This window comes from Ranitomeya variabilis, chromosome 2, assembly GCF_051348905.1.
Source record: "Ranitomeya variabilis isolate aRanVar5 chromosome 2, aRanVar5.hap1, whole genome shotgun sequence".
NCBI classification, from domain to species: Eukaryota; Metazoa; Chordata; class Amphibia; order Anura; family Dendrobatidae; genus Ranitomeya; species Ranitomeya variabilis.
In genome coordinates this window covers 422,349,150-422,374,316 of record NC_135233.1, presented here as the reverse complement: position 1 = coordinate 422,374,316, position 25,167 = coordinate 422,349,150, and the positions used below count along the sequence as shown (strand labels likewise).

Here is a 25,167-nt window from a genome sequence, read left to right as displayed (position 1 = left end):
CAAATACACTGGGATTTCCCTCTGGCTTATGTGTTCCCCCCAATGTGTCTGATCCCTATAGTACTCAGGAAGATCAGGGAGGAGAGGGCGAGAGTGATCCTGATTGCCCCCTTTTGGCCCAGGAGGGCATGGTTCTCGTTACTCAGGGCAATGTCTGTGTCCGACCCCTGGATACTGCCAATCAGTCCGGAGCTTCTTTCTCAGGGTCCGTTCAGTCACCCCAATGTGGAATCCCTGCATCTGACGGCGTGGAATTTGAGAGGGAGTTATTGAGGAGAAGAGGGTTTTCAGAGGCTCTGATAGCTACCCTTTTAAATAGTCGGAAAGAGATTACTACCAAGATCTATGCTAAAACTTGGGAAAAGTTCCAACATCCCTTTTCAGGCAAGGTTCCAATTCCGGCTATTCTGGAGTTTTTACAGAAGGGCCGAGAATTGGGCTTGGCAGTAAACACCCTTAGAGTCCAAATTTCAGCTTTAGGGGCGTTATATAACAACGATGTGGCAGGAAATAGATGGGTTTCCCGATTTATTAGGGCCACTGAACGCAGTAACCCAGTGTATATTCCTAGATTACCCCCATGGGATTTAAATTTGGTTTTAGACGCCTTAACAGAACCCCCCTTTGAGCCATTAGATTCTGTCTCCATAAAAAATTTAACTTTAAAAACAGCCTTCCTGGTAGCCCTGACCTCTGCTAGGAGAGTGAGTGATTTACAAGCATTGTCGATAGATCCTCCTTATTTAATGGTCTTTCAGGATAGGGTAGTATTAAAACCGGACCCAGCATACCTACCAAAAGTAGCTTCTAAATTTCATAGAAGTCAAGAAATAGTTTTACCATCTTTCTGTGACAATCCGAATTCAGCTGATGAGCAGAAATATCACGTTAGATGTTAGGAGAGCTTTATTAGAATACCTACACAAGACAGAACCATGGAGGCAGAGTAGGGCTCTGTTTGTTTCCTTTCAGAATCCAAGGAAAGGGGCGAGTGTAACTAAAACGTCTATCGCCAGATGGATAAGAGATGCCATATATCTTGCTTATACTGCTAAAGGCCAGACACCACCAGATGGCATCAGGGCCCACTCTACTCGAGCCATGGCCTCATCCTGGACGGAAAGAGCGGACGTCTCCATAGACGTAATATGTAAGGCGGCAACGTGGTCATCTCCTTCCACCTTTTATAGACATTACCGTCTTGACCTATCATCAGAGGCCAATTTAGTTTTTGGCCGTTCAGTACTTAGTGCTGTAGTCCCTCCCAGGTGATTGATCTTTAAAAATCTCTCGTAGGGGTGCTGTCGTGGCGATAGGAAAACCGGTTTTTACGTACCGGTAATAGGATTTTACGGAGCCACGACAGCACCCGCACATTCCCCCCCGTAGTTGATCACTGGTTTCTGCACCCTTTGGGAAAAGTGTGCCTTTTAAAAAAAAAAAATCACTCTTTAGAAGGTGATGGTATTTAGTAATGTTTAAGTATATATGTTTATGTACTAAATCAATGGCGGTGTCCCTTATGCTCTGAAACACATACTGGAGTGATGAGGGGGACCGACCCTTTAAATCCTGTAGGTTCCTGTCCGGAAGGTGGGCGGATCCCCTCTCTCGTAGGGGTGCTGTCGTGGCTCCGTAAAATCCTATTACCGGTACGTAAAAACCGGTTTTATTTTTATTCTTTTTTTTTAACACAAATATGGTTCCCAGGGCCTGGAGGAGAGTCTCCTCTCCTCCACCCCGGGTACCATCCACACATGATCCGCTTACTTCCCGCATCGTGGGCACAGCCCCATGCGGGAAGTAAGCGGATCAATGCTTCCCTATGTGTGCAGAATTCTGCACTAAAGAAGTGACATGCTGCGGAATGTAAACCGCTGCGGAATGTAAACCGCTGCGTTTCTGCGCGGTTTTTCCCGCAGCATGTGCACAGCGGATTGCGGTTTCCATAGGTTTACATGTAACTGTAAACGCAATGGAAACTGCTGCGGACCCGTAGCTGCAGAAACGCTGCGGTTCCGCGGTAAAAACCGCAACGTGTGCACATAGCCTCATACCATGGAACTGTGATGAGCACGTGGTCAGGAGCGGTTATCACCGATCTAATGTTTGACATCAGCCGCTGCTCCAGATCAGACAGAGTCACTGCACTTACTGGGGTAGAGGAGGAGGAGGGGGCGCTGCACTTACTGGGGTAGAGGAGAAGGAGGGGGCGCTGCACTTACTGGGGTAGAGGAGAAGGAGGGGGTGCTGCACTTACTGGGGTAGAGGAGAAGGAGGGGCGCTGCACTTACTGGGGTAGAGGAGGAGAGGGGGGCGCTGCACTTACTGGGGTAGAGGAGGAGAGGGGGGCGCTGCACTTACTGGGGTAGAGGAGAAGGACGGGGCGCTGCACTTACTGGGGTAGAGGAGGAGGACGGGGCGCTGCACTTACTGGGGTAGAGGAGGAGGAGGACGGGGCGCTGCACTTACTGGGGTAGAGGAGGAGGAGGGGGGGGCGCTGCACTTACTGGGGTAGAGGAGGAGGAGGGGGCGTTGCACTTACTGGGGTGGAGGAGGGGGGCTCTGCACTTACTGGGGTAGAGGAGGGGGGGGCGCTGCACTTACTGGGGTAGAGGAGGAGGGGGGGACGCTGCACTTACTGGGGTAGAGGAGGAGGAGGGGGGCGCTGCACTTACTGGGGTAGAGGAGGAGGGGGGCGCTGCACTTACTGGGGTAGAGGAGAAGGAGGGGGCGCTGCACTTACTGGGGTAGAGGAGGAGGAGGAGGGGCGCTGCACTTACTGGGGTAGAGGAGGAGGAGGAGGGGGCGCTGCACTTACTGGGGTAGAGGAGGAGGAGGAGGGGGCGCTGCACTTACTGGGGTAGAGGAGGAGGAGGAGGGGGCGCTGCACTTACTGGGGTAGAGGAGGAGGAGGAGGTGGCGCTGCACTTACTGGGGTAGAGGAGGAGGGGGCGCTGCACTTACTGGGGTAGAGGAGGAGGAGGAGGGGGCGCTGCACTTGCCGGGGTAGAGGGTGGGGGCTGCACTTGCCGGGGTAGAGGAGAGGGAGGCGCTGCATTTGCCGGGGTAGAGGAGAGGGAGGCGCTGCATTTGTCGGGGTAGAGGAGAGGGAGGCGCTGCATTTGCTGGGGTAGAGGAGAGGGAGGCACTGCATTTGCCGGGGTAGAGGAGAGGGAGGCGCTGCATTTGCCGGGGTAGAGGAGGGGGGGGGGGCGCTGCATTTGCCGGGGTAGAGGAGAGGGAGGCGCTGCATTTGCCGGGGTAGAGGGGGGGGGGGGGCGCTGCATTTGCCGGGGTAGAGGAGAGGGAGGCGCTGCATTTGCCGGGGTAGAGGGGGGGGGGGCGCTGCATTTGCCGGGGTAGAGGAGGGGGGGGGGGGGGGGCCTCGCTGCGCTTGCCGGGGTAGAGGAGGAGGGGTGCTGCGCTTGCCGGGGTAGATGGGGGGGCACTCTGCACTTGCTGGGGTTGGGGGCGCCTCGCTTGCCGGGGTAGAGGAGGAGGGGGACGCTTCCCTTGCCGTGAGTGGAGAGGGAGGCTGCACTCTCTGCTGCTAGCCTTGGGGGGTGCTCCCCCCCCCCCCCCACCCCCCGCTGCCGTGGTTGTGGGCGACTGATGGTGACTTTCCCTTGTTGCAGGGAAGGCTCGCTCGGAGGGCGGCTCCGCCCGCACGTCGCTCCTCATCCTCGCCTCCATATTCCTCTCCGCCGCCTTCGTCATGTTCCTGGTCTACAAGCATTTCCCACAGCTGAGCGAGTGAGTATCAGCCCCACAGAGGGACCTGCGCCAAATCTAGGAACCTTTCCTGCCGCCATCTTTAACCCTAAAATTTTAATTTACAGGGAAGAGATCGAGAAGATCAAGATCCCTCGAGACATGGAAGACGCGAAGGCGCTGGGGAAGGTGCTCTCCAAATACAAGGACACCTTCTACGTGGAGGTGTTGGTGGCGTACTTCACCACCTACATCTTGTATCCTTCACAAATGCGCCAGCTCCCCTCCCCCACTCTTCGTCAGCTTGGGTGACAACCTGTGATAATCGCCTTCGTTATTGTAGTTGTCACTGCTCTTTAGCGCTCTCCCGCTGTCGCTGCTCTTTAGCGCATTCCCGCTGTCGCTGCTCTTTAGCGTCGGCGGCGGTGTGCGATCACATGACTTCTCCTTAATGAGCCGTGCAGCCTGCAGACATTCGCCATCCCCGGCTCCATATTCCTGAGCATCCTCTCCGGATTCCTCTACCCTTTTCCTCTCGCCCTGTTCCTCGTGTGTTTGGTGAGTACTGTGCGGGGGAGGGGAGGTGACCGCCTGCTTCTAGGAGATCCCTATGTGACTGGGGGTCCCGTGTCCTATGTCGGCTTGAAGCAGTCGTCACAGGTGCACTACATTCATCCAGGGAACACACGACCAGCGACAGCACTGCAGCTGGGGCGTCCCCTCTAATTCATATCCATATATCACAATAGGTACGATTGACAATTATGAGTTTCTGTCTAATCCTCCAGTCACCTCCAGAGCTGCAGTCGTTATTCTGCAGTTACATCATGTCTTTCCCTCCAGTCACCTCCAGTGATGATGAGGATTATTGTACACTTCATATGATGGGGGGGCACTTACTTTCCCTTTTCTCTCCCGGGTGCAGTGCTCCGGCCTGGGCGCCTCGTTCTGCTACCTGCTGTCGTACCTGGTCGGCCGGCCGGTGGTTTACAAGTATCTGACGGAGAAGGCGGTGAAGTGGTCGCAGCAGGTGAGTGTCGCACACTGGAGCCTCTCTGTATTCAGTGAATAGAAACTTTCTGCCGGAGCAAACATGTTGGGACCTGAGTTGTGCGCCGGCTCCCTGTGCCGCTCTGCCAGGCTGATCCCGCCATAAGATTACCACTAATGTGATCCCATATGATCCCTGATGATCCAACTCTTCCTGTTATTTCTGCCACCAGGTTGATCGGCACCGGGATCATCTCATCAATTACATCATCTTCCTGCGGATCACACCGTTCCTGCCCAACTGGTTCATCAACATCACATCCCCCGTCATCAACGTCCCCCTCAAAGTGTTCTTCCTGGGAACGTTTCTAGGTGAGAACTACAACTAGAGCGCCCCCCTGTGGTGAGGAAGATTGTATGGCCTCTAATCACTGTGGTGCAGGATGACTGCATAAAGTGACTGACTGCACCAGCAGAATAGTGAGTGCAGCTCTGGAGAATAATACAGGATGTAACTCAGGATCAGTAATGTATGTACACAGTGACTGCACCAGCAGAATAGTGAGTGCAGCTCTGGAGTATTACACAGGATGTAACTCAGGATCAGTAATGTAATGTATGTACACAGTGACTGCACCAGCAGAATAGTGAATGCAGCTCTGGAGAATAATACAGGATGTAACTCAGGATCAGTAATGTATGTACACAGTGACTGCACCAGCAGAATAGTGAGTGCAGCTCTGGAGTATAATACAGGATGTAACTCAGGATCAGTAATGTATGTACACAGTGACTGCACCAGCAGAATAGTGAATGCAGCTCTGGAGTTTAATGCAGGATATAACTCAGGATCAGTAATGTAATGTATATACACAGTGACTGCACCAGCAGAATAGTGAGTGCAGTTACCAATAGAGAATCATGAAGGCGCTGGATCCAAAGTGTACCAATGTAAAAAACATAACTTTTATTACACAATTTTAAAAAACAGTACGTAACATATAACACAATAAATATAATGTAACAATGAGTCAATACAGGGTCACCACAGAAGCTACAGACTGATACAGCCCCCTTTAAATTGTATCTACCCCCAGTATATTGTAAGTGATCATAGGTCATTATATCATGACAGGCACCCTAGCTAACCTGCATGAAGTGTAACAAACTAAACCATCTAGCCACCAAGTACGGATACTGTGATCCATATACACTTACAGCTATAGGAAAAACAGCTAACAATGGTGATTACCTGTAGTCATCATGGACCGGGGATAGGGGGGTCGACCAAACTGAGCGCACCTCGACGCGCGTTTCACTGCAAAAGCAGCTTCGTCAGGAGCTGGGAACGTTTCTAGGTGAGAACTACAACTAGAGCGCCCCCCTGTGGCGAGGAAGATTGTATGGCCTCTAATCACTGTGGTGCAGGATGACTGCATAAAGTGACTGACTGCACCAGCAGAATAGTGAGTGCAGCTCTGGAGAATAATACAGGATGTAACTCAGGATCAGTAATGTATGTTCACAGTGACTGCACCAGCAGAATAGTGAGTGCAGCTCTGGAGTATAATACAGGATGTAACTCAGGATCAGTAATGTATGTACACAGTGACTGCACCAGCAGAATAGTGAATGCAGCTCTGGAGTTTAATGCAGGATGTAACTCAGGATCAGTAATGTATGTACATTTGTGGCCAAAAGTATTGACACCCCTGCAATTCTGTCAGATAATACTCAGTTACTTCCTGAAAGTGATTGCAAACACAAATTCTTTGGTATTATTATCTTCATTTAATTTGTCTTAAATGAAAAAACACAAAAAGAATTCTCCTAAAGCCAAATTGGATATAATTCCACACCAAACATAAAAAAGGGGGTGGACAAAAGTATTGGCGCTGTTTGAAAAATCATGTGATGCTTCTCTAATTAGTGTAATTAACAGCACCTGTAACTTACCTGTGGCACCTAACAGGTGTTGGCAATAACTAAATCACACTTGCAGCCAGTTGACGTGGATTAAAGTTGACTCAACCTCTGTCCTGTGTCCTTGTGTGTACCACATTGTGCATGGAGAAAAGAAAGAAGACCAAAGAACTGTCTGAGGACTTGAGAAACCAAATTGTGAGGAAGCATGAGCAATCTCAAGGCTACAAGTCCATCTCCAAAGACCTGACTGTTCCTGTGTCTACCGTGCGCAGTGTCATCAAGAAGTTTAACCCCTTAAGCCCCGAGGGTGGTTTGCACGTTAATGACCGGGCCAATTTTTACAATTCTGACCACTGTCCCTTTATGAGGCTATAACTCTGGAACGCTTTGACGGATCTTGGCGATTCTGACATTGTTTTCTCGTGACATATTGTACTTCATGTTAGTGGTAAAATTTATTCTATATAACTTGAGTTTATTTGTGAAAAAAACGGAAATTTGGTGAAAATTTTGAAAATTTCGCAATTTTCCAACTTTGAATTTTTATGCCCTTAAATCACAGACATATGTCACGCAAAATACTTAATAAGTAACATTTCCCACATGTCTACTTTACATCAGCACAATTTTGGAACCAAAATTTTTTTTGTTAGGGAGTTATAAGGGTTAAAATTTGACCAGAAATTTCTCATTTTTACAACACCATTTTTTTTTAGGGACCACATCTCATTTGAAGTCATTTTGAGGGGTCTATATGATAGAAAATACCCAAGTGTAACACCATTCTAAAAACTGCACCCCTCAAGGTGCTCAAAACCACATTCAAGAAGTTTATTAACCCTTCAGGTGTTTCACATGAATTTTTGGAATGTTTAAATAAAAATGAACATTTAACTTTTTTTCACACAAAATTTATTTCAGCTCCAATTTGTTTTATTTTACCAAGGGTAACAGGAGAAAATGGACCCCAAAAGTTGTTGTACAATTTGTCCTGAGTACGCTGATACCCCATATGTGGGTGTAAACCATTGTTTGGGCGCATGGCAGAGCTTGGAAGGGAAGGAGCGCCATTTGACTTTTCAATGCAAAATTGACAGGAATTGAGATGGGACGCCATGTTGCGTTTGGAGAGCCCCTGATGTGCCTAAACACTGAAACCCCCTACAAGTGACACCATTTTGGAAAGTAGACCCCCTAAGGAACTTATCTAGATGTGTGTTGAGCACTTTGACCCACCAAGTGCTTCACAGAAGTTTATAATGCAGAGCCGTAAAAATAAAAAAAATCATATTTTTTCACAAAAATGATCTTTTCGCCCCCAAATTCTTATTTTCCCAAGGGTAAGAGAAGAAATTGGACCCCAAAAAATGTTGTGCAATTTGTCCTGAGTACGCTGATACTCCATATGTGGGTGTAAACCATTGTTTGGGCGCATGGCAGAGCTTGGAAGGGAAGGAGCGCCATTTGACTTTTCAATGCAAAATTGACTGGAATTGAGATGGGACGCCATGTTGCGTTTGGAGAGCCCCTGATGTGCCTAAACATTGAAACCCCCCACAAGTGACACCATTTTGGAAAGTAGACCCCCTAAGGAACTTATCTAGATGTGTTTTGAGAGCTTTGAACCCCCAAGTGTTTCACTACAGATTATAACGCAGAGCCGTGAAAATATATATATATTTTTTTCTCAAAAATGATTTTTTAGCCCCCAGCTTTGTATTTTTACAAGGGTAACAGAATAAATTGGACCCCAAAATTCGTTTTCCAATTTGTCCTGAGTTCGCTGATACCCCATATGTGGGGGGGGACCACTGTTTGGGCGCATGACAGAGCTCGGAAGGGAAGGAGCGCCATTTGGAATTCAGCCTTAAATGGATTGGTCTGCAGGCGTCACATTGCATTTGCAGAGCCCCTGATGTACCCAAACAGTACAAACCCCCCACAAGTGACCCCATATTGGAAACTAGACCTCCCAAGGAACTTATCTAGATGTATTGTGAGAACTTTGAACCCCCAAGTGTTTCACTACAGTTTATAACGCAGAGCCGTGAAAATAAAACATCTTTTTTTTCCCACAAAAATGATTTTTAGCCCCCCAAATTTTTATTTTCCCAAGGATAACAAGAGAACTTGGACCCCAGAAGTTGTTGTTCAATTTGTCCCGAGTACGCTGATAACCCATATGTTGGGGTAAACCCCTTTTTGGGCGCACGGGAGAGCTCGGAAGGGAAGGAGCACTGTTTTACTTTTTCAACGCAGAATTGGCTGGAATTGAGATTGGACGCCATGTCGCGTTTGGAGAGCCCCTGATGTGCCTGGACAGTGGAAACTCCCCAATTCTACCTGAAACCCTAACCCAAACACACCCCTAACCCTAATCCCAACGGTAACCCTAACCACACCCCTAGCCCTGACACACCCATAATTCTAATCCCAACCCTAATCCAAACCGTAAATGTAATCCTAACCCTAACTTTAGCCCCAACCCTAACTTTAGCCCCAACCCTAACCCTAACTTTACCTCCAACCCTAACCCTACCCCTAACCCCAAACGTGACTGAAATACGTGGCACTGAAATACGTGGCACTTAAATACGTCATACGTGGCACTGAAATACGTGGCACTGAAACACGTGGCACTGAAATACGTGATACGTGGCACTGAAATATGTGGCACTGAAATATGTGGCACTGAAATACGTGGCACTGAAATACGTGGCACTGAAATACGTGCAACTGAAATACGTGGTACTTAAATACGTGGCACTTAAATATGTGGCACTGAAATACGTGATACGTGGCAGTGAAATACGTGGCACTGAAACACGTGGCACTGAAATACGTGATACGTGGCACTGAAATACGTGGCACTGAAATACGTGGCACTTAAATACGTGGCACTTAAATACGTGGCACTTAAATACGTGGCACTATGACTGTCAGAAAATGTTCATTAAACGGTTAGGGGTGAGGTTAGGGGTAGAGTTAGGGTTAGGGTTTGGATCCCTTTATCACCTTGATGGTGGTGGGTGGCTTTTCAGTGTGTTTTCTGTTTTTTTTCGATAAAAACGCATGCGTTTTTAACGCAAACGCATGTGCTTAAAAACGCAAGAAAATACTGCAGGTTGTATTTCTGAAAATGAACGCATGCAGAAAAACGCATGCGTTTGAAAACGTGACCAAACGCGTACAAAAAACGCATGCGTTTTCAATGTTAAATATAGGGAAAAAACGCATGCGTTTTTTTGCGCAAAAAACGCTGCAGACAAAAACGCAAGTGTGAAACCAGCGGCGCTTTTTATAGCAAAAAAGTTTTTGCGTCTCCACATTTTGAGACCTATAATTTTTCCACATTTTGCTCCACAGAGTCATGTGAGGTCTTGTTTTTTGCGGGACGAGCTGACGTTTTTATTGGTAACATTTTCGGACACGTGACCGTTTTTGATCACTTTTTATTCCGATTTTTGTGAGGCAGAATGACCAAAAACCTGCTATTCATGAATTTCTTTTGGGAGAGGCGTTTATACCATTCCACGTTTGGTAAAATTGATAAAGCAGTTTTATTCTTCGGGTCAGTACGATTACAGTGATACCTCATTTATATCATTTTTTTATGTTTTGGCGCTTTTATACGATAAAAACTATTTTATAGAAAAAATTATTATTTTGGTATCGCTTTATTCTCAGGACTATAACTTTTTTTAAATTTTTTTGCTGATGATGCTGTATGGCGACTTGTTTTTTGCAGGACAAGATGACGTTTTCAGCGGTACCATGGTTATTTATATCAGTCTTTTTGATCGTGTGTTCCACTTTTTGTTCGGCGGTATAGTAATAAAGCGTTGTTTTTTGCCTCGTTTTTTTTTTTTTTCTTACGGTGTTTACTGAAGGGGTTAACTAGTGGGGCAGTTTTATAGGTTGGGTCGTTACGGACGCGGCGATACTAAATATGTGTACTTTTATTGTTTTTTTTTTTTATTTAGATAAAGAAATGTATTTATGGGAATAATATATATATTTTTTTTATTTATTTAGGATTTTTTTTTTTTTTTTTTACACATGTGGAAAATTTTTTTTTTTACTTTTTTACTTTGTCCCAGGGGGGGACATCACAGATCGATGATCTGATAGTGTGCACAGCACTCTGTCATATCACCGATCTCACTTACATCGGTGCAGGCTTACCAGCGTCTGCTCTGAGCAGACACTCGGTAAGCCACCTCCTTCCGTGCAGGACCCGGATGCCGCGGCCATCTTGGATCCGGGACCTGCAGCGAGGAAGGAGGTAGGAGACCCTCGGAGCAACGCGATCACATCGCGTTGCTCCGGGGGTCTCAGGGAAGCCCGCAGGGAGCCCCCTCCCTGCGCGATGCTTCCCTATACCGCCGGTACACTGCGATCATGTTTGATCGCGGTGTGCCGGGGGTTAATGTGCCGGGGGCGGTCCGTGACCGCTCCTGGCACATAGTGCCGGATGTCAGCCGCGATAGGCAGCTGACACCCGGCCGCGATCGGCCGCGCTCCCCCCGTGAGCACGGCCGATCGCGTATGACGTACTATCCCGTCACCGGGAATTAAGTCCCAGGTCACCTTGACGGGATAGTACGTCATACGGGATTAAGGGGTTAAAGCCCATGGCACTGTGGCTAACCTTCCTAGATGTGGACGGAAAAGAAAAATTGACAAGAGATTTCAACGCAAGATTGTGCGGCTGTTGGATAAAGTACCTTGACTAACATCCAAACAAGTTCAAGCTGCCCTGCAGTCCGAGGGTACAACAGTGTCAACCCGTACTATCCGTCGGCGTCTGAATGAAAAGGGACTGTATGGTAGGAGACCCAGGAAGACTCCACTTCTTACCCCGAGACATAAAAAAGCCAGGCTGGAGTTTGCCAAAACTTACCTGAAAAAGCCTAAAACGTTTTGGAAGAATGTTCTCTGGTCAGATGAGACAAAAGTAGAGCTTTTTGGGCAAAGGCATCAACATAGAGTTTACAGGAGAAAAAAGAGGCATTCAAAGAAAAGAACACGGTTCATACAGTCAAACATGGCGGAGGTTCCCTGATGTTTTGGGGTTGCTTTGCTGCCTCTGGCACTGGACTGCTTGACCGTGTGCATGGCGTTATGAAGTCTGAAGACTGCCAACAAATTTTGCAGCATAATGTAGGGCCCAGTGTGAGAAAGCTGGGTCTCCCTCAGAGGTCATGGGTCTTCCAGCAGGACAATGACCCAAAACACACTTCAAAAAGCACTAGAAAATGGTTTGAGAGAAAGCACTGGAGACTTCTAAGGTGGCCAGCAATGAGTCCACACCTGAATCCCATAGAACACCTGTGGAGAGATCTAAAAATGGCAGTTTGGAGAAGGCACCCTTCAAATATCAGGGACCTGGAGCAGTTTGCCAAAGAAGAATGGTCTAAAATTCCAGCAGAGCATTGTAAGAAACTCATTGATGGTTACCGGAAGCGGTTGGTCGCAGTTATTTTGGCTAAAGGTTGTGCAACCAAGTATTAGGCTGAGGGTGCCAATACTTTTGTCTGGCCCATTTTTTGGAGTTTTGTGTGAAATGATCAAATTAAATGAAGATTATAATACCAAAGAATTTGTGATTGCAATCATTTTCAGGAAGAAACTGAGTATAATCTGACAGAATTGCAGGGGTGTCAATACTTTTGGTCACAACTGTACACAGTGACTGCACCAGCAGAATGGTGAGTGCAGCTCTGGGGTATAACACAGGATGTAACTCAGGATCAGTAATGTATTGTTGTCACGAATCCACACTGCTGCCACCAGTTTGTCACGATTCACACCGTGACCGTCACCCCTACGTCACAGATTGGGGTGACTTTAGGCCAACAGACGGCTATCACATGTGCAGGGGGCTTATCTTAGTTATCCCTCCACTGCTACAATGTGATGAAAAAAACACACACAAGGTTATTGACCTCTTAGTTTACAGCAGGAGCTTATTTTAGGTATCCCACTGCTCTTCAATATACCACGAACTGCAGGGATTTATGTATATCCCGCTTACAGTTCCACTTGAAACTTGCAGCCCTCTGGCGCCCCCCGTACTCTCAGGTCAGACTAGGTACTGCACCTAGGGTAATTAGTCGCCAGAAAGGCTGCCTGCTATGTACTGGCTATTGGGCACGCTGCAGCGAGGCGATATAACTACTCAGGCAGGAACAATAATTATCAACGCCACAGTCGCTACAATGGCACCCAAAGGCCCGCACACGGGATGCTGCCACCAGCTTCGATTAAATGGGTCCGAAGCTAACCCAAAACAGTAGCGTAATTCCCTTCAGAAGGCTTAAGGTACATTTTAGAACAGGAAGAACGAACTAGTAATTTATATATTTTACTCCGAAAGTTTAAGGCAGTGTTTACAAAAAAAGGCATATAAAGATGTTACAGTATGAGACAATTGAAAATGTACAAGGTAATTATAAAAATAACAGGGATTAAATAAGAAAGGTAAAACTCACATGTTCTCAGTTATTCAGGCAGACCCCACATGTCCCAGTGCATAGTACAGCTCCTCAGGCAAAAAACTGCTGACTCTTGGGCTGGGTTGAGAGTAGAGACTTATATACTCTAGCCCCGGGGCATCACTAAGGGCTGGTTAATTATATGCACTGAGGTCAGAGATCTTTACGTTCTGAGACTCTGGAGACAAAGGCTACTTTCACACTAGCGTCGTACGACGCACGACGAATTACGTCGTTGCGACGTACCAACGCTAGCACTGAAAGCGCCGCACAACGGGGGCAGCGGATGCTCTTTTTCAGCGCATCCGCTGCCCCATTGTGAGGTGCGGGGAGGCGGGGGCGGAGTTCCGGCTGCGCATGCGCGGTCGGAATAGACGGCCTCGACGCACCAAAAAACGTTACATGCAACGTTTTTGGTGGCGACGGACCGACGCAATGATGTGTGGCAATGCGTCACACTGCGTCGCTAATGCAAGTCTATGGAGAAAAACGCATCCTGCAAGCACTTTTGCAGGATGCGTTTTTTTCTACAAAACGACGCATAGCGACGTGCAGTGCACGACGCTAGTGTGAAAGAGGCCAAAGACATTCCTGACTGAGAAGGAGGGACCACAGGTGGCTTTGCAGGATTGGTCACCTGCAGTTTAAAGCCACACCCTGCTCACACACTAGCTTCAAATTACCCAGTGTCTGCCATGTGTTTTTGGGACCATGGTCAGAAGTGCAAAAATCCGTCAGCTATGGTTTTTTCATTATCGTGACATACATTTTCCTCACAATTGTATGTACACAGTGACTGCACCAGCAGAATAGTGAGTGCAGCTCCGGGGTATAATACAGGAGGTAACTCAGGATCAGTAATGTAAATGTTTGTACACAGTGACTGCACCAGCAGAATAGTGAGTGCAGCTCTGGAGTACAATACAGGATGTAACTCAGGATCAGTAATGTATGTATACAGTGACTGCTCCAGCAGAATAGTGAGTGCAGCTCTGGAGTATAATGCAGAATATACGTTTGGGTCAGTTCTGTTGGTACAGATCTGCTGCGGTCGCTGTGTGGCGTCCTGTAATATTAACCTTTGCCTCTTTATGTTCTAGGAGTGGCTCCACCGTCATTTGTCGCTATTAAGGCCGGCACCACGCTTTACCAGCTGACCACGGCGGGGGAGGCCGTGTCCTGGAACTCTGTCATCGTCCTCATGGTCCTCGCCGTCGTCTCCATCTTACCAGCCATTTTCCAAGGCAGACTGAAGAAGAAATTTGAGTGATTTCTCCGCAGATTTGCCGGCCGCCATCTCAGGACGCTCCTAGGAGGGGGAAACATTATTTAATTTTATGGATTTAAAGACTTGTGGACTTTATAGAGCGATGAAGAGATTTTATTTCCTGTCATCCCTCCGGCGCCCCCTGGTGCTGGGGGAGGGGAAACATACATTTGTTAATGAGAGATATATATATTTTTAATTTAAAGGCAGGTTAAGTGTTAATATTGATTATTTATTCGGCCGGAGTCGTCCTCGCCCGTCACATGGAGGCAGCAGGGGCAGCGGATGAGGCCGGCACTGTCGGGTCCTGGATAGACTGATGGCTGCAGACTAATTGTTCTTAATATGTTGGGATGGGGCGCAGGTGCTGTTCCTGCCGAGGTCAGATCTCCACGGGTGCAGTGCCGCCTCCTCTGGGCACTGAGCCTGGTGCCAAAATCCTAAGTCTCCCTCCAGCAATAATGTCCTGAATAGAGGAGACTCTGCCTAATCGCCTGTGCTGCCCCATATTGATGCTCGGTCAGTGGTGCCCTCTAGAGTCGGCTTGTGACCGTGCAGAGAGCCGGAGGTGGTTCCTGATATAACCGCGACCCCCACTGCCTGGTATCTCCACCTCCCTGTGTATACGGGGGTCTCGGATCTCCGCCTGGTTCTCTTGGACTCGTCAGTGTTCTCCCCGCGACTCCTCATTTACTGTCCCCTTTTCCTTTCTTTGTGTCTGATAAATCCTATAAAGCTCCTTCACTCCGCACCATTTCGTGTTTCTTGTGTGCAGAGGCATGTGGACGAGGGTGGTCTGGCAGTGCCCTCCGCTACCATGGAGGAACAGTTATAGTGTTTTGTGGTGTTTAGATTTTGTTTTAGGACCGATCACCAAACAAACAGTCATATAAAAGTGACGCGACCTGTCTGCTCCGATCCAGGACAATGTACCGCGTCCTAGAAGCTGCAGCCACAGAGCCGCAATCCGGCGTCATCTGTCCGCAGGGGCTGGAGCTTTATTTGTGTTCTTCCCCTCCTACAGGACCTGAGCCTGCATCTGAGCCGGGGGCCTTACGTCTGTACTGCAGTCTGATGGTGGCTGCACTGCTGTGACACGTCACCGTCTGACCCATGGTGGGGGGTGGTGGTCAGACTCGTGCTGGGGGGCTGCAGGGTGGTATAGAACAGCTGAGGGCGCCACACTCACGGTGGTGATGTGGGGCCAGGGCTGAGACCCCAGAGATGCAGCAGCTGAAAACAAGGGGCCGCCCAGACCCCGATTTGTATCACCAGCTCTCATTGATGAGTGCCTGAGGGGGCTGGTGTCCTGACTAATGGAAGAATAAGGAACAGCCTCCAACTTATGTGTTTTAATTTCTCCCCATTTAATTATCCGCTGAGCAGGAAACCAAGTGCCCAGTGTGCGAACGCCCTCCCCCCCCCTGAGCACAGGGCCACATACACTGGGGGTGGTCTCGTGCAGTGAGGGAGAGCGGCCCGGGTGGGGGTCTCGTGCAGTGAGGGGGGTCTCATTTGTGGCCGGGGGTTTCATGCAGCGAGGGCGGTACTCTGAGCGGGATTTCTCTGCGGTCAGTGGGAGGGGGTCTTGCTTTTGAGTTGGGGGATTCTCTGTCACGATCTGACTACTGAACACAATGACATCACCCTGTTGGCGCAGTGCGCTTGCGCACTCAGACTCCACCCCCTGTGCAGTAGGCTCCGCCTCGTTGTCGGTGCTCAGCTGTCCGGACATCCCGTGATGCAGTGGGGGGCACCGGGCCGCAGCTGACCGGCGACATGAGCGGGGGAGGGGGGAACAGCTCTGCGCCCGGACGCTTCGCCGATTACTTCGTTATCTGCGGTCTGGACACCGACACCGGACTGGAACCGGACGAGCTCTCCGGTAAGTGACAGAGAAGCGGGATAAGGAGAGAGAACCGGAAGGAGGCCACATAGCGGGAGCTGCAAATAACGGTACAGGCGCATCCTGTGTACACTGCCTATGTACCACCCCCTGTATACAGCTCCTCCTGTCTACGCCGCCCCCCGTATACGGCTCCCGTCTACGCCGCCCCCCTATACGGCTCCCGTCTACGCCGCCCCCCGTATACGGCTCCCGTCTACGCTGCCCCCCCCCGTATACGGCTCCCGTCTACGCTGCCCCCCGTATACGCCTCCCGTCTACGCTGCCCCCCGTATACGGCTCCTGTCTACGCTGCCCCCCGTATACGGCTCCTGTCTACGCTGCCCCCCGTATACGGCTCCCGTCTACGCTGCCCCCCGTATACGGCTCCCATCTACGCTGCCCCCCGTATACGGCTCCCGTCTACGCTGCCCCCCGTATACGGCTCCCGTCTACGCTGCCCCCCGTATACAGCTCCCGTCTACGCTGCCCCCCGTATACAGCTCCCGTCTACACCGCCCCCCGTATACAGCTCCCGTCTACGCCGCTCCCCTGTATACAGCTCCCGTCTACGCCGCTCCCCTGTATACAGCTCCCGTCTACGCTGCCCGCTGTGTACAGTGTAATCCGCGTTGAGACCCTATATATATACACGTGGGGGTCACGGATCGGGGGGCTTCCTTCCAGGCGAGCTGGTGACGGCGCCATCTCTGGGCATCTGAACTCGTGATCGGCCCCCGATGAAGTCGCCGCTCTGTGTCTGTCGCTGCTGTGATGTCAGGTAGTGGCCGCACCAATCACATGTGATGTGTATCCCCCCCTATTATTGCCGGGGGTCCGCCATGTGCACAGTCCGTCCGCTGGGTCTCTGTGGGCCGGTGATGTCACGGCTGCTGATGACATCACACAGTAAGATCTTCTTGGTTACGGCGGTTTGTATCTGTAGTCACAGCCGCGCTCTGCGTTTTACCCCCGGGGTCCAGGTGCCCGCGGGGACGTCAGCGTGTAATGTATCCGCCTGTCGTACACCCGGCCGCCGGGTTTTAACCCCTCTCTTCCTGCGCCGCCATCAGTGGTGAATGGTTTGGCGCCCACGACGCCGTATTGCTGAGTGCATTTCTGCTGCGCCATTTTCCCTCCATTTTCTCTGGGTTTTCGTTCTTTTTCGGCGGTCAGTTCTGGCACCCCTGACACAGTGTGACAGATGATGACGCTCAGGGTGGATCCAACTTTGTAGCTTTGTATAAACTGGTGTGCCGCAGCATGTAAGCGCCTGTTCACACCGGCCACTGACAGAAACATAATGATTATATACCCTGCAGTAAATAAACTGTACGGTACGACTGCCATCCCACAACAACGGCACCGTACGACCGCCATCCCACCACTCCACGGTGACCGCCATCCCACCACTCCACGGTGACCGCCATCCCACCACTCCACGGTGACCGCCATCCCACCACTCCACGGTGACCGCCATCCCACCACTCCACGGTGACCGCCATCCCACCACTCCACGGTGACCGCCATCCCACCACTCCACGGTGACCGCCATCCCACCACTCCACGGTGACCGCCATCCCACCACTCCACGGTGACCGCCATCCCTCCACAGTGACTGTACGCACCACTCCACGGTGACCGTAACTGGGACAGTCCTGACTCTTCCCTCCTCTATAAACATCTGCTTGCTGTCAGTGAATTAGCTGTATACATGGCTGACTAGGAGAAAGTCCTGCTCTACAGCTGAGGGTTTGTTACAGTTGTGTCTAGTCTTGTATCAGTGCTGCCTTCTGCTTCTAGAGGAATGGACACAATTGTAACAAACAATCAGCTGTGAGTCAGGTGCATCTGGGTGAAAGGAATGAATGGTTCCTGTTACTGACAGCAAGCAGAGGTTGTGACCAGCAGATGAGGTCGGCCCAAAGGTTGTCGCTGCATCCTGAAGTCTCGGCTATTGCTGCCAGTTACCTGGTGTCATTATATCGGTCTACTGGGACCCGGACAAAACCCCAGAGCCTCCCGGTGCGCAGGTGTCATGGCCACCGTGACTAACAATAGTGGATGAGCGCACCGCCAAGATTGAGGGCTGGTCCGATGGAAAGACTGATGTGGGAGAGCTCGGATCTGGAATAATCATGTATCTGACACACACATGGAAGGAAGCAGAGCTGCGGTGTAAAGCATGGGGCAGCAGGTGGCCTTTAGACCACCTCTAGCTCCAGTGGACATTGCTCCTGACCTGGAGTCACTGAGATGAGCAGCAGGTGAGTCTCCGGATTAGTGTGCGCCACTGCCCCCACCTGGAGGGAGGGGGTTATACCGCCACCAATTGGTTTCTGTGTTTGTATCTGGCGGTTTCGGATACATATCGTCATTCTGCACATACGCAACTGATCTTCTCCTCCAGTCACACCGAGATCTGCATCCAGGATTCTGCTAGAGGATGCCCCCAACCCCGTTCACTGTAGCATGTCACCCATAATCCCCGCACATCCCTCAGAATGAAACACAGCAGCATTGTTGTGAAACTACAACTCCCAGCATTCTTTGATAAGAGCTGATGGGAAACCCCTGGTCTATACTCTAATAAGAGAATCTGCAGCCTAAGCAAACAAGAAAGTGGCAGAATTGTGAATGGAGGGGGTCTTGTGATCCCCATGGTCTGGAGGAGGTCGCGTGTGTCTGGGGCAGTAGTGTGATCTTGGGTTCTTGGGGGGGCAGTAGTGTGATCCCGGGTGTCGTGTGACCTGGGTGGGGTCGTGCGATCCCGGGTGTCGTGTCGTGGGCGTGATCTCGGCTTCTGGGGGCTTGTTTTGCCAAGTACATAAAGGACTCGGATACGGCTTTAAAGGCGATTCATTTTATTACAATAATTAAACGATTGCAGAAAACAGTAAATAGTGTGATATTGCGTACACTTTTGCATAATATAAATCACAAAGGTAAAGTACTTACATTGCACACTACATAAGCAAAAAGCAAAACTTCACCAGGAATAGCAATATCATCTGTCCGGAAACCTCAACCGTGAGAAGCGAACGGCGAAGACAGAATTTCCTGGGATATCCACACTGTAGACCCACACGGGCGTCCCCTCCGATCCACAGGTTAACAGGCTTCTGTCTTCGCTGACATCTTCCACAGCTTATGTATTGTTAAAAAAACAAACAAATTCTTGCAACACAAAGTGTTACACAAACTCTAACAAATCCTGTTTGTCCTATATAATATCTCTCTTCTGAGTGGCCAGCACTTCAGATGTCAAAATACACCGGACAAATACATCACCGAAAATGACATGCCCAAAATTCTCCTGATACCGGGTATCCCACCATTCTATAAACACGACATTTCACCAAACATTAATAACGAAACAATGCAGTAATTGGATGCATACACGTTCCCACTGAAGAGCCGTGCGGTAATATAAACATGCACCGTTCTCACCAGTGATAATTGGGTGAATATTATAAACATGCACGCTCTCATTAAATATTGATGGAGTAATACAGTCTCCAGGTGTTTAGGAAGATTACAGAAGATACAAAGCTAAACTGTTATTGTGTAATATCTTAAAGGTTCCTTTAAGACAGGCTACCAATATGGATTCCTGATGGTCATTAATATCTTAGCACTACAGGGAAGTCGTGCGATCCCGGCTTCCGGGGGTCCTGCCGTTGCTGTGTGCTGATAATCCTGTTATTTCGTTACATCTAGCCCTGTGTGAGTACATTCACGCCTCTAGAGACAGAGATGGCCCCGGACGGTTCCAGTCCTGTGCGCCGGAAGGTAATCGGAGGAGCTGCAGCCGGGAGCCGCACCCGTCACACTAAAACCGCTGTAGAGCCGTGACCTCCGTGGGCAGCGGCCGTGGGTGACTGTCCAGCTGCCATGCAGAGTTCTGCAAAAGCTGGAGGCTCATTGGATGCCCAAGCCGGTGGTAAGATGTAGCCCCAGGTGGTAAGACGGTCATTAAAGGAGCAGCATAGCATCCTGCGCAGCTGCAGCGTGGCCGACACCTCAGATCTGTCTGTGCTCTTCACAGAGCGAGTCCTGCCGCCATCTAATATATTTTGACTCTGGTCATCATTTTAAGATCTCCGCCTTCTATCAGTGAATGGAAACATTAGGGGTGACGGCACATTGGAGCCTGCGGGGATTTTATTTTTACTTAAATTAAAGATAATTTGTACAGTTGGATTTATTTTGCCTATTCGGCTTTTATAGGCCTGTCAGTGAGCTGTCTGATCTGTGCTGTGGTGTCATCACACACCATAGGAATAGAGAGCTGAACTGTGAAGTGGGGCAGATACAAAAAAAAAACCTACAAACTGCAGCTCGCTGATGGATTCTTACATAACTCAACCATTTAAGTGAAAAAAAAACAAAGCCCCAAAGGTGTCCATGACCTTTATAAGGTATCCTGGGAGATTTCAGCAATGGTTTCCATTTACTGCCAGCAAGCAGAGACTGTGAAATGGTGAAAAGCTAAAACACAAACAGTCATTATTCAGAGATTCCACTTTATGTAAATCTGCGGTGACCGCGGACATCCAAGATGGAGGCTGAGACGTGGCCTGTGAGCAGCAGCGCTGGGCGTGATCACCGCGGTATTGTGGCCGCTCGTCTTCTGGGCTTCATCTGTGGAGTCAGTGACCGCCGCTGCTGCCGGAGGTCCCAGAGCTGCCTGGCCTCTCACTGACGGGGAGCTCTCGCTCTCTCTCTCGCGCTCTCACGCTCGCTCGCTCTCTCTCTCGCTCTCTCTCGCACTCTTTCGATGCTGGCACTCTTCTCACTTTGTTCTTGCGCTCTGGACTTTCCGTCTTCTGCTTTTTCTAGTCACTTCCTGTGTGTTTGTCCTGATTTTGGCTTTTTAGCTTTCTAATCCGTCTGTAGTTTCGCTGCTGATGATATCAGTGAATGAAGAGGGCGACGTTGTAGACCGTTAGTCCCCGGACCCCCGAACCAGAGATCATGCTCCTTATTGAATTACCCCAGAGCAGAGCTTTCATCCTGCCCATAATATGGCTTCCGGCAATGATGTGGGGTCGGGGGTCTCCATCCCTATATATAATATACCCCTACATCTCTGATGAATGTTTTTAACCCCTCCAGTTACCAGTGATGAGGACCCCCTGGACTGTCCGTCATCCACTCCCCCATTTCTGTGCTGGTATCATGGCGGTGCTGCCGCCGTCTGCTTGGAGAACTCTCCACTAACGCACTTTCCTCTGTGAGCAGGTGGCTCTCTGCCCTCTCCTGTGTGTCGCTGATCGCTGCCCCCTCTCCCTCACGGAGAACCTGCGGCTTCTCTAACCTGTCGGCTTCTTTCACCGTTTCCTTCCAGGAGAAAATTTCGAGCAGACCCCCCTCCGGCGCACTTTTAAGTCGAAGGTTTTAGCACGGTATCCGGAAAATGTGGAGTGGAACGCGTTCGACCAGGATGCGGTGGGCATGGTATGTGCGCTCTGCCCCTAGGAGAAGGGTCTGCCCCTAGGAGAAGGGTCTGCCCCTGGGAGAAGGGTCTGCCCCTGGGAGAAGGGTCTGCCCCTGGGAGAAGGGTCTGCCCCTGGGAGAAGGGTCTGCCCCTGGGAGAAGGGTCTGCCCCTGGGAGAAGGGTCTGCCCCTGGGAGAAGGGTCTGCCCCTGGGAGAAGGGTCTGCCCCTGGGAGAAGGGTCTGCCCCTGGGAGAAGGGTCTGCCCCTGGGAGAAGGGTCTGCCCCTGGGAGAAGGGTCTGCCCCTGGGAGAAGGGTCTGCCCCTGGGAGAAGGGTCTGCCCCTGGGAGAAGGGTCTGCCCCTGGGAGAAGGGTCTGCCCCTGGGAGAAGGGTCTGCCCCTGGGAGAAGGGTCTGCCCCTGGGAGAAGGGTCTGCCCCTGGGAGAAGGGTCTGCCCCTGGGAGAAGGGTCTGCCCCTGGGAGAAGGGTCTGCAGCTTTTACCTTATTCCTTTTCCTGATCTTGCATAATATTAAAACTCTAATCACATCCAGAGCTTCGAACATCGACCAGAGCTGCAGTCACACATCCTCTCTTTACATTTTAATGCACAAGTCACACCCAGAGCTGCAGTCACACGTTCTATCTTTACATTCTAATGCACAAGTCCCACCCAGAGCTGCATTATTAGAAAAAAACCGTGTGCACTACTGTATGAATGGTGCTAAGGTAGGCTCCCACACCTTAATGTAATAAAGAAAAAAACCTAGCACTCAACTTGATGCGTATGTGAAATTTTATTTGTAGTACCCAACAAACGTTTCGGTCCCTCATACGGACCTTCATCAGTTACGTACTTAACTATGGCTTGGGCATAAAGAGACAGAGGTGTCTCTGGGCACATATACATGCAGCGCCAAAGCGCTGGGCTGGTGTAAATTGCTGATAGAGACCTGGCGTGATGTGCAGTTGTCAGACGCGGTGGGTACTACAAATAAAATTTCACATACGCATCAAGTTGAGTGCTAGGTTTTTTTCTCCACCCAGAGCTGCAGTCACACGTCCTCTCTATACTTTCTAGTACACAAGTCACACCCAGAGCTGCATTCACTAGCCACTGATGGGCAGCCAACCACTTATCTGAGCAGCTGCAGTGTTGTGGCCGCCCCCAGGAGAGAGGGGTGCACTTATTTGTACATTTGAGCACTGTGTATATTTAGCTGTTTGGAGCACTACATCTCCCACGATGCAGCCCAGTAAGGCATGCTCTTCACACAGAGTTTTGGCTGCTGCTTTGGGTGTGACTGGAGACATGTAAGCCAGGCGTTGTGGTGTCTTGCAGCTGTGTATGCCCAAGGGCTTATCATTCAGGACTCAGGCCGACTGCCGGGACCCTCAGTTTCATTCCTTCATCATCACCCGGGAGGACGGATCCAGGACGTTCGGTTTCGCTCTCACCTTCTTCGAGGAAGTCACCAGCAAGCAGATCTGTAGCGCCATGCAGACGCTGTACCACATGCACAACGCGGAGTACGACATCATCCACATGTCGGCCACCAACGGCTCGCACCGCGCAGAGGACGACAACGACTCGTCTGTCGCCAAGCTGCAGAGGTTCAACTCCTACGACATCACCCGCGACACCCTGTACGTCTCCAAGTGCATCTGTCTCATCGCCCCCATGTCCTTCATGACGGCGTGTAAGAAGGTCCTGGAGCAGCTGCACCAGGCCGTCACCTCCCCGCAGCCGCCGCCGCTGCCACTGGAGAGCTACATCTACAACCTCCTCTACGAGGTTCCTCTGCCGCCCACTGGGAGGTCCCTGAAGTTCTCCGGGGTCTACGGCCCAATTATATGTCAGCGGCCGAGCACCAACGAGTTACCCCTGTTTGACTTTCCTGTAAACGAGGTGTTCGAGTTACTGGGCGTAGAAAACGTCGTGCAGCTCTTCACCTGCGCCCTCCTGGAGTTCCAGATCCTCCTCTACTCTCAGCGTGAGTCGCCCTAAGGTCACCTGTCATTATAGCCTGTACATAGGGGCAGTGTATTAGAGCAGTTATATCCCTGTACATAGGAGCAGTATTATAGTAGTTATATTCTTGTACATAGGGGCAGTATTATAGTAGTTATATTCTTGTATATAGGGGCAGTATTATAGTAGTTATATTCTTGTACATAGGGGCAGTATTATAGTAGTTATATTCTTGTATATAGGGGCAGTATTATAGTAGTTATATTCTTGTACCTAGGAGCAGTATTATAGTAGTTATATTCTTGTATATAGGGGCAGTATTATAGTAGTTATATTCTTGTACATAGGAGCAGTATTATAGTAGTTATATTCTTGTACATAGGGGCAGTATTATAGTAGTTATATTCTGTACATAGGGGACAGTATTATAGTAGTTATATTCTTGTATATAGGGGCAGTATTATAGTAGTTATATTCTTGTACATAGGAGCAGTATTATAGTAGTTATATTCTTGTACATAGGAGCAGTATTATAGTAGTTATATTCTTGTACCTAGGAGCAGTATTATAGTAGTTATATTCTTGTATATAGGGGCAGTATTAGTAGTTATATTCTTGTACATAGGAGCAGTATTATAGTAGTTATATTCTTGTACATAGGAGCAGTATTATAGTAGTTATATTCTTGTACCTAGGAGCAGTATTATAGTAGTTATATTCTTGCATATAGGGGCAGTATTATAGTAGTTATATTCTTGTACATAGGAGCAGTATTATAGTAGTTATATTCTTGTACATAGGAGCAGTATTATAGTAGTTATATTCTTGTACATAGGGGACAGTATTATAGTAGTTATATTCTTGTACATAGGAGCAGTATTATAGTAGTTATATTCTTGTACATAGGAGCAGTATTATAGTAGTTATATTCTTGTACATAGGGGCAGTATTATAGTAGTTATATTCTTGTACATAGGAGCAGTATTATAGTAGTTATATTCTTGTACATAGGGGCAGTATCATAGTAGTTATATTCCTGTACATAGGGGGCAGTATTATAGTAGTTATATTCTTGTACATAGGAGCGGTATTATAGTAGTTATATTCTTGTACATAGGGGGCTGTATTATAATAGGTATATTCCTGTAAATAAGAGCAGTATTATAGTAGTTATATTTTTGCACATAGGGAGCAGTATTATAGTAGTTATATTCTTGTACATAGGAGCAGTATTATAGTAGTTATATTCTTGTACATAGGGGGCAGTATTATAGTAGTTATATTCTTGTACATAGGGGGCAGTATTATAGTAGTTATATTCCTGTACATAGGAGCAGTATTATAGTAGTTATATTCTTGTACATAGGGGGCAGTATTATAGTAGTTATATTCTTGTACATAGGAGCAGTATTATAGTAGTTATATTCTTGTACATAGGAGCAGTATTATAGTAGTTATATTTTTGTACATAGGAGCAGT

The 25,167-nt window shown here is 49.1% G+C and overlaps 2 protein-coding genes across 5 annotated transcripts in view; both read left to right on the top strand.

The window, feature by feature from the left end:
- TMEM41B (transmembrane protein 41B) overlaps positions 1-15,145 on the top strand; it is a 38,177-nt gene extending 23,032 nt beyond the window's left edge. For both annotated transcript variants that reach the window (XM_077286646.1, XM_077286645.1), the window contains exons 2-7: positions 3,639-3,756; positions 3,843-3,971; positions 4,179-4,272; positions 4,640-4,744; positions 4,938-5,076; positions 14,228-15,145. In XM_077286646.1, the coding sequence (XP_077142761.1) occupies positions 3,639-3,756; positions 3,843-3,971; positions 4,179-4,272; positions 4,640-4,744; positions 4,938-5,076; positions 14,228-14,397 (755 nt within the window). In that variant the 3' untranslated portion in view covers positions 14,398-15,145. The remainder of the gene's footprint in view (positions 1-3,638; positions 3,757-3,842; positions 3,972-4,178; positions 4,273-4,639; positions 4,745-4,937; positions 5,077-14,227) is intronic.
- Positions 15,146-16,066: 921 nt separating this feature from the next.
- DENND5A (DENN domain containing 5A) overlaps positions 16,067-25,167 on the top strand; it is a 40,847-nt gene continuing 31,746 nt past the window's right edge. The window contains exons 1-4 of one of the 3 annotated variants that reach the window (XM_077286642.1): positions 16,067-16,279; positions 20,000-20,071; positions 21,630-21,739; positions 23,059-23,710. In XM_077286642.1, the coding sequence (XP_077142757.1) occupies positions 16,174-16,279; positions 20,000-20,071; positions 21,630-21,739; positions 23,059-23,710 (940 nt within the window). In that variant the 5' untranslated portion in view covers positions 16,067-16,173. Of the gene's footprint in view, positions 16,280-19,999; positions 20,072-20,097; positions 20,223-21,629; positions 21,740-23,058; positions 23,711-25,167 lie in introns of those variants that run through there. The other 2 variants (XM_077286643.1, XM_077286644.1) reach the window with 2 other exon arrangements.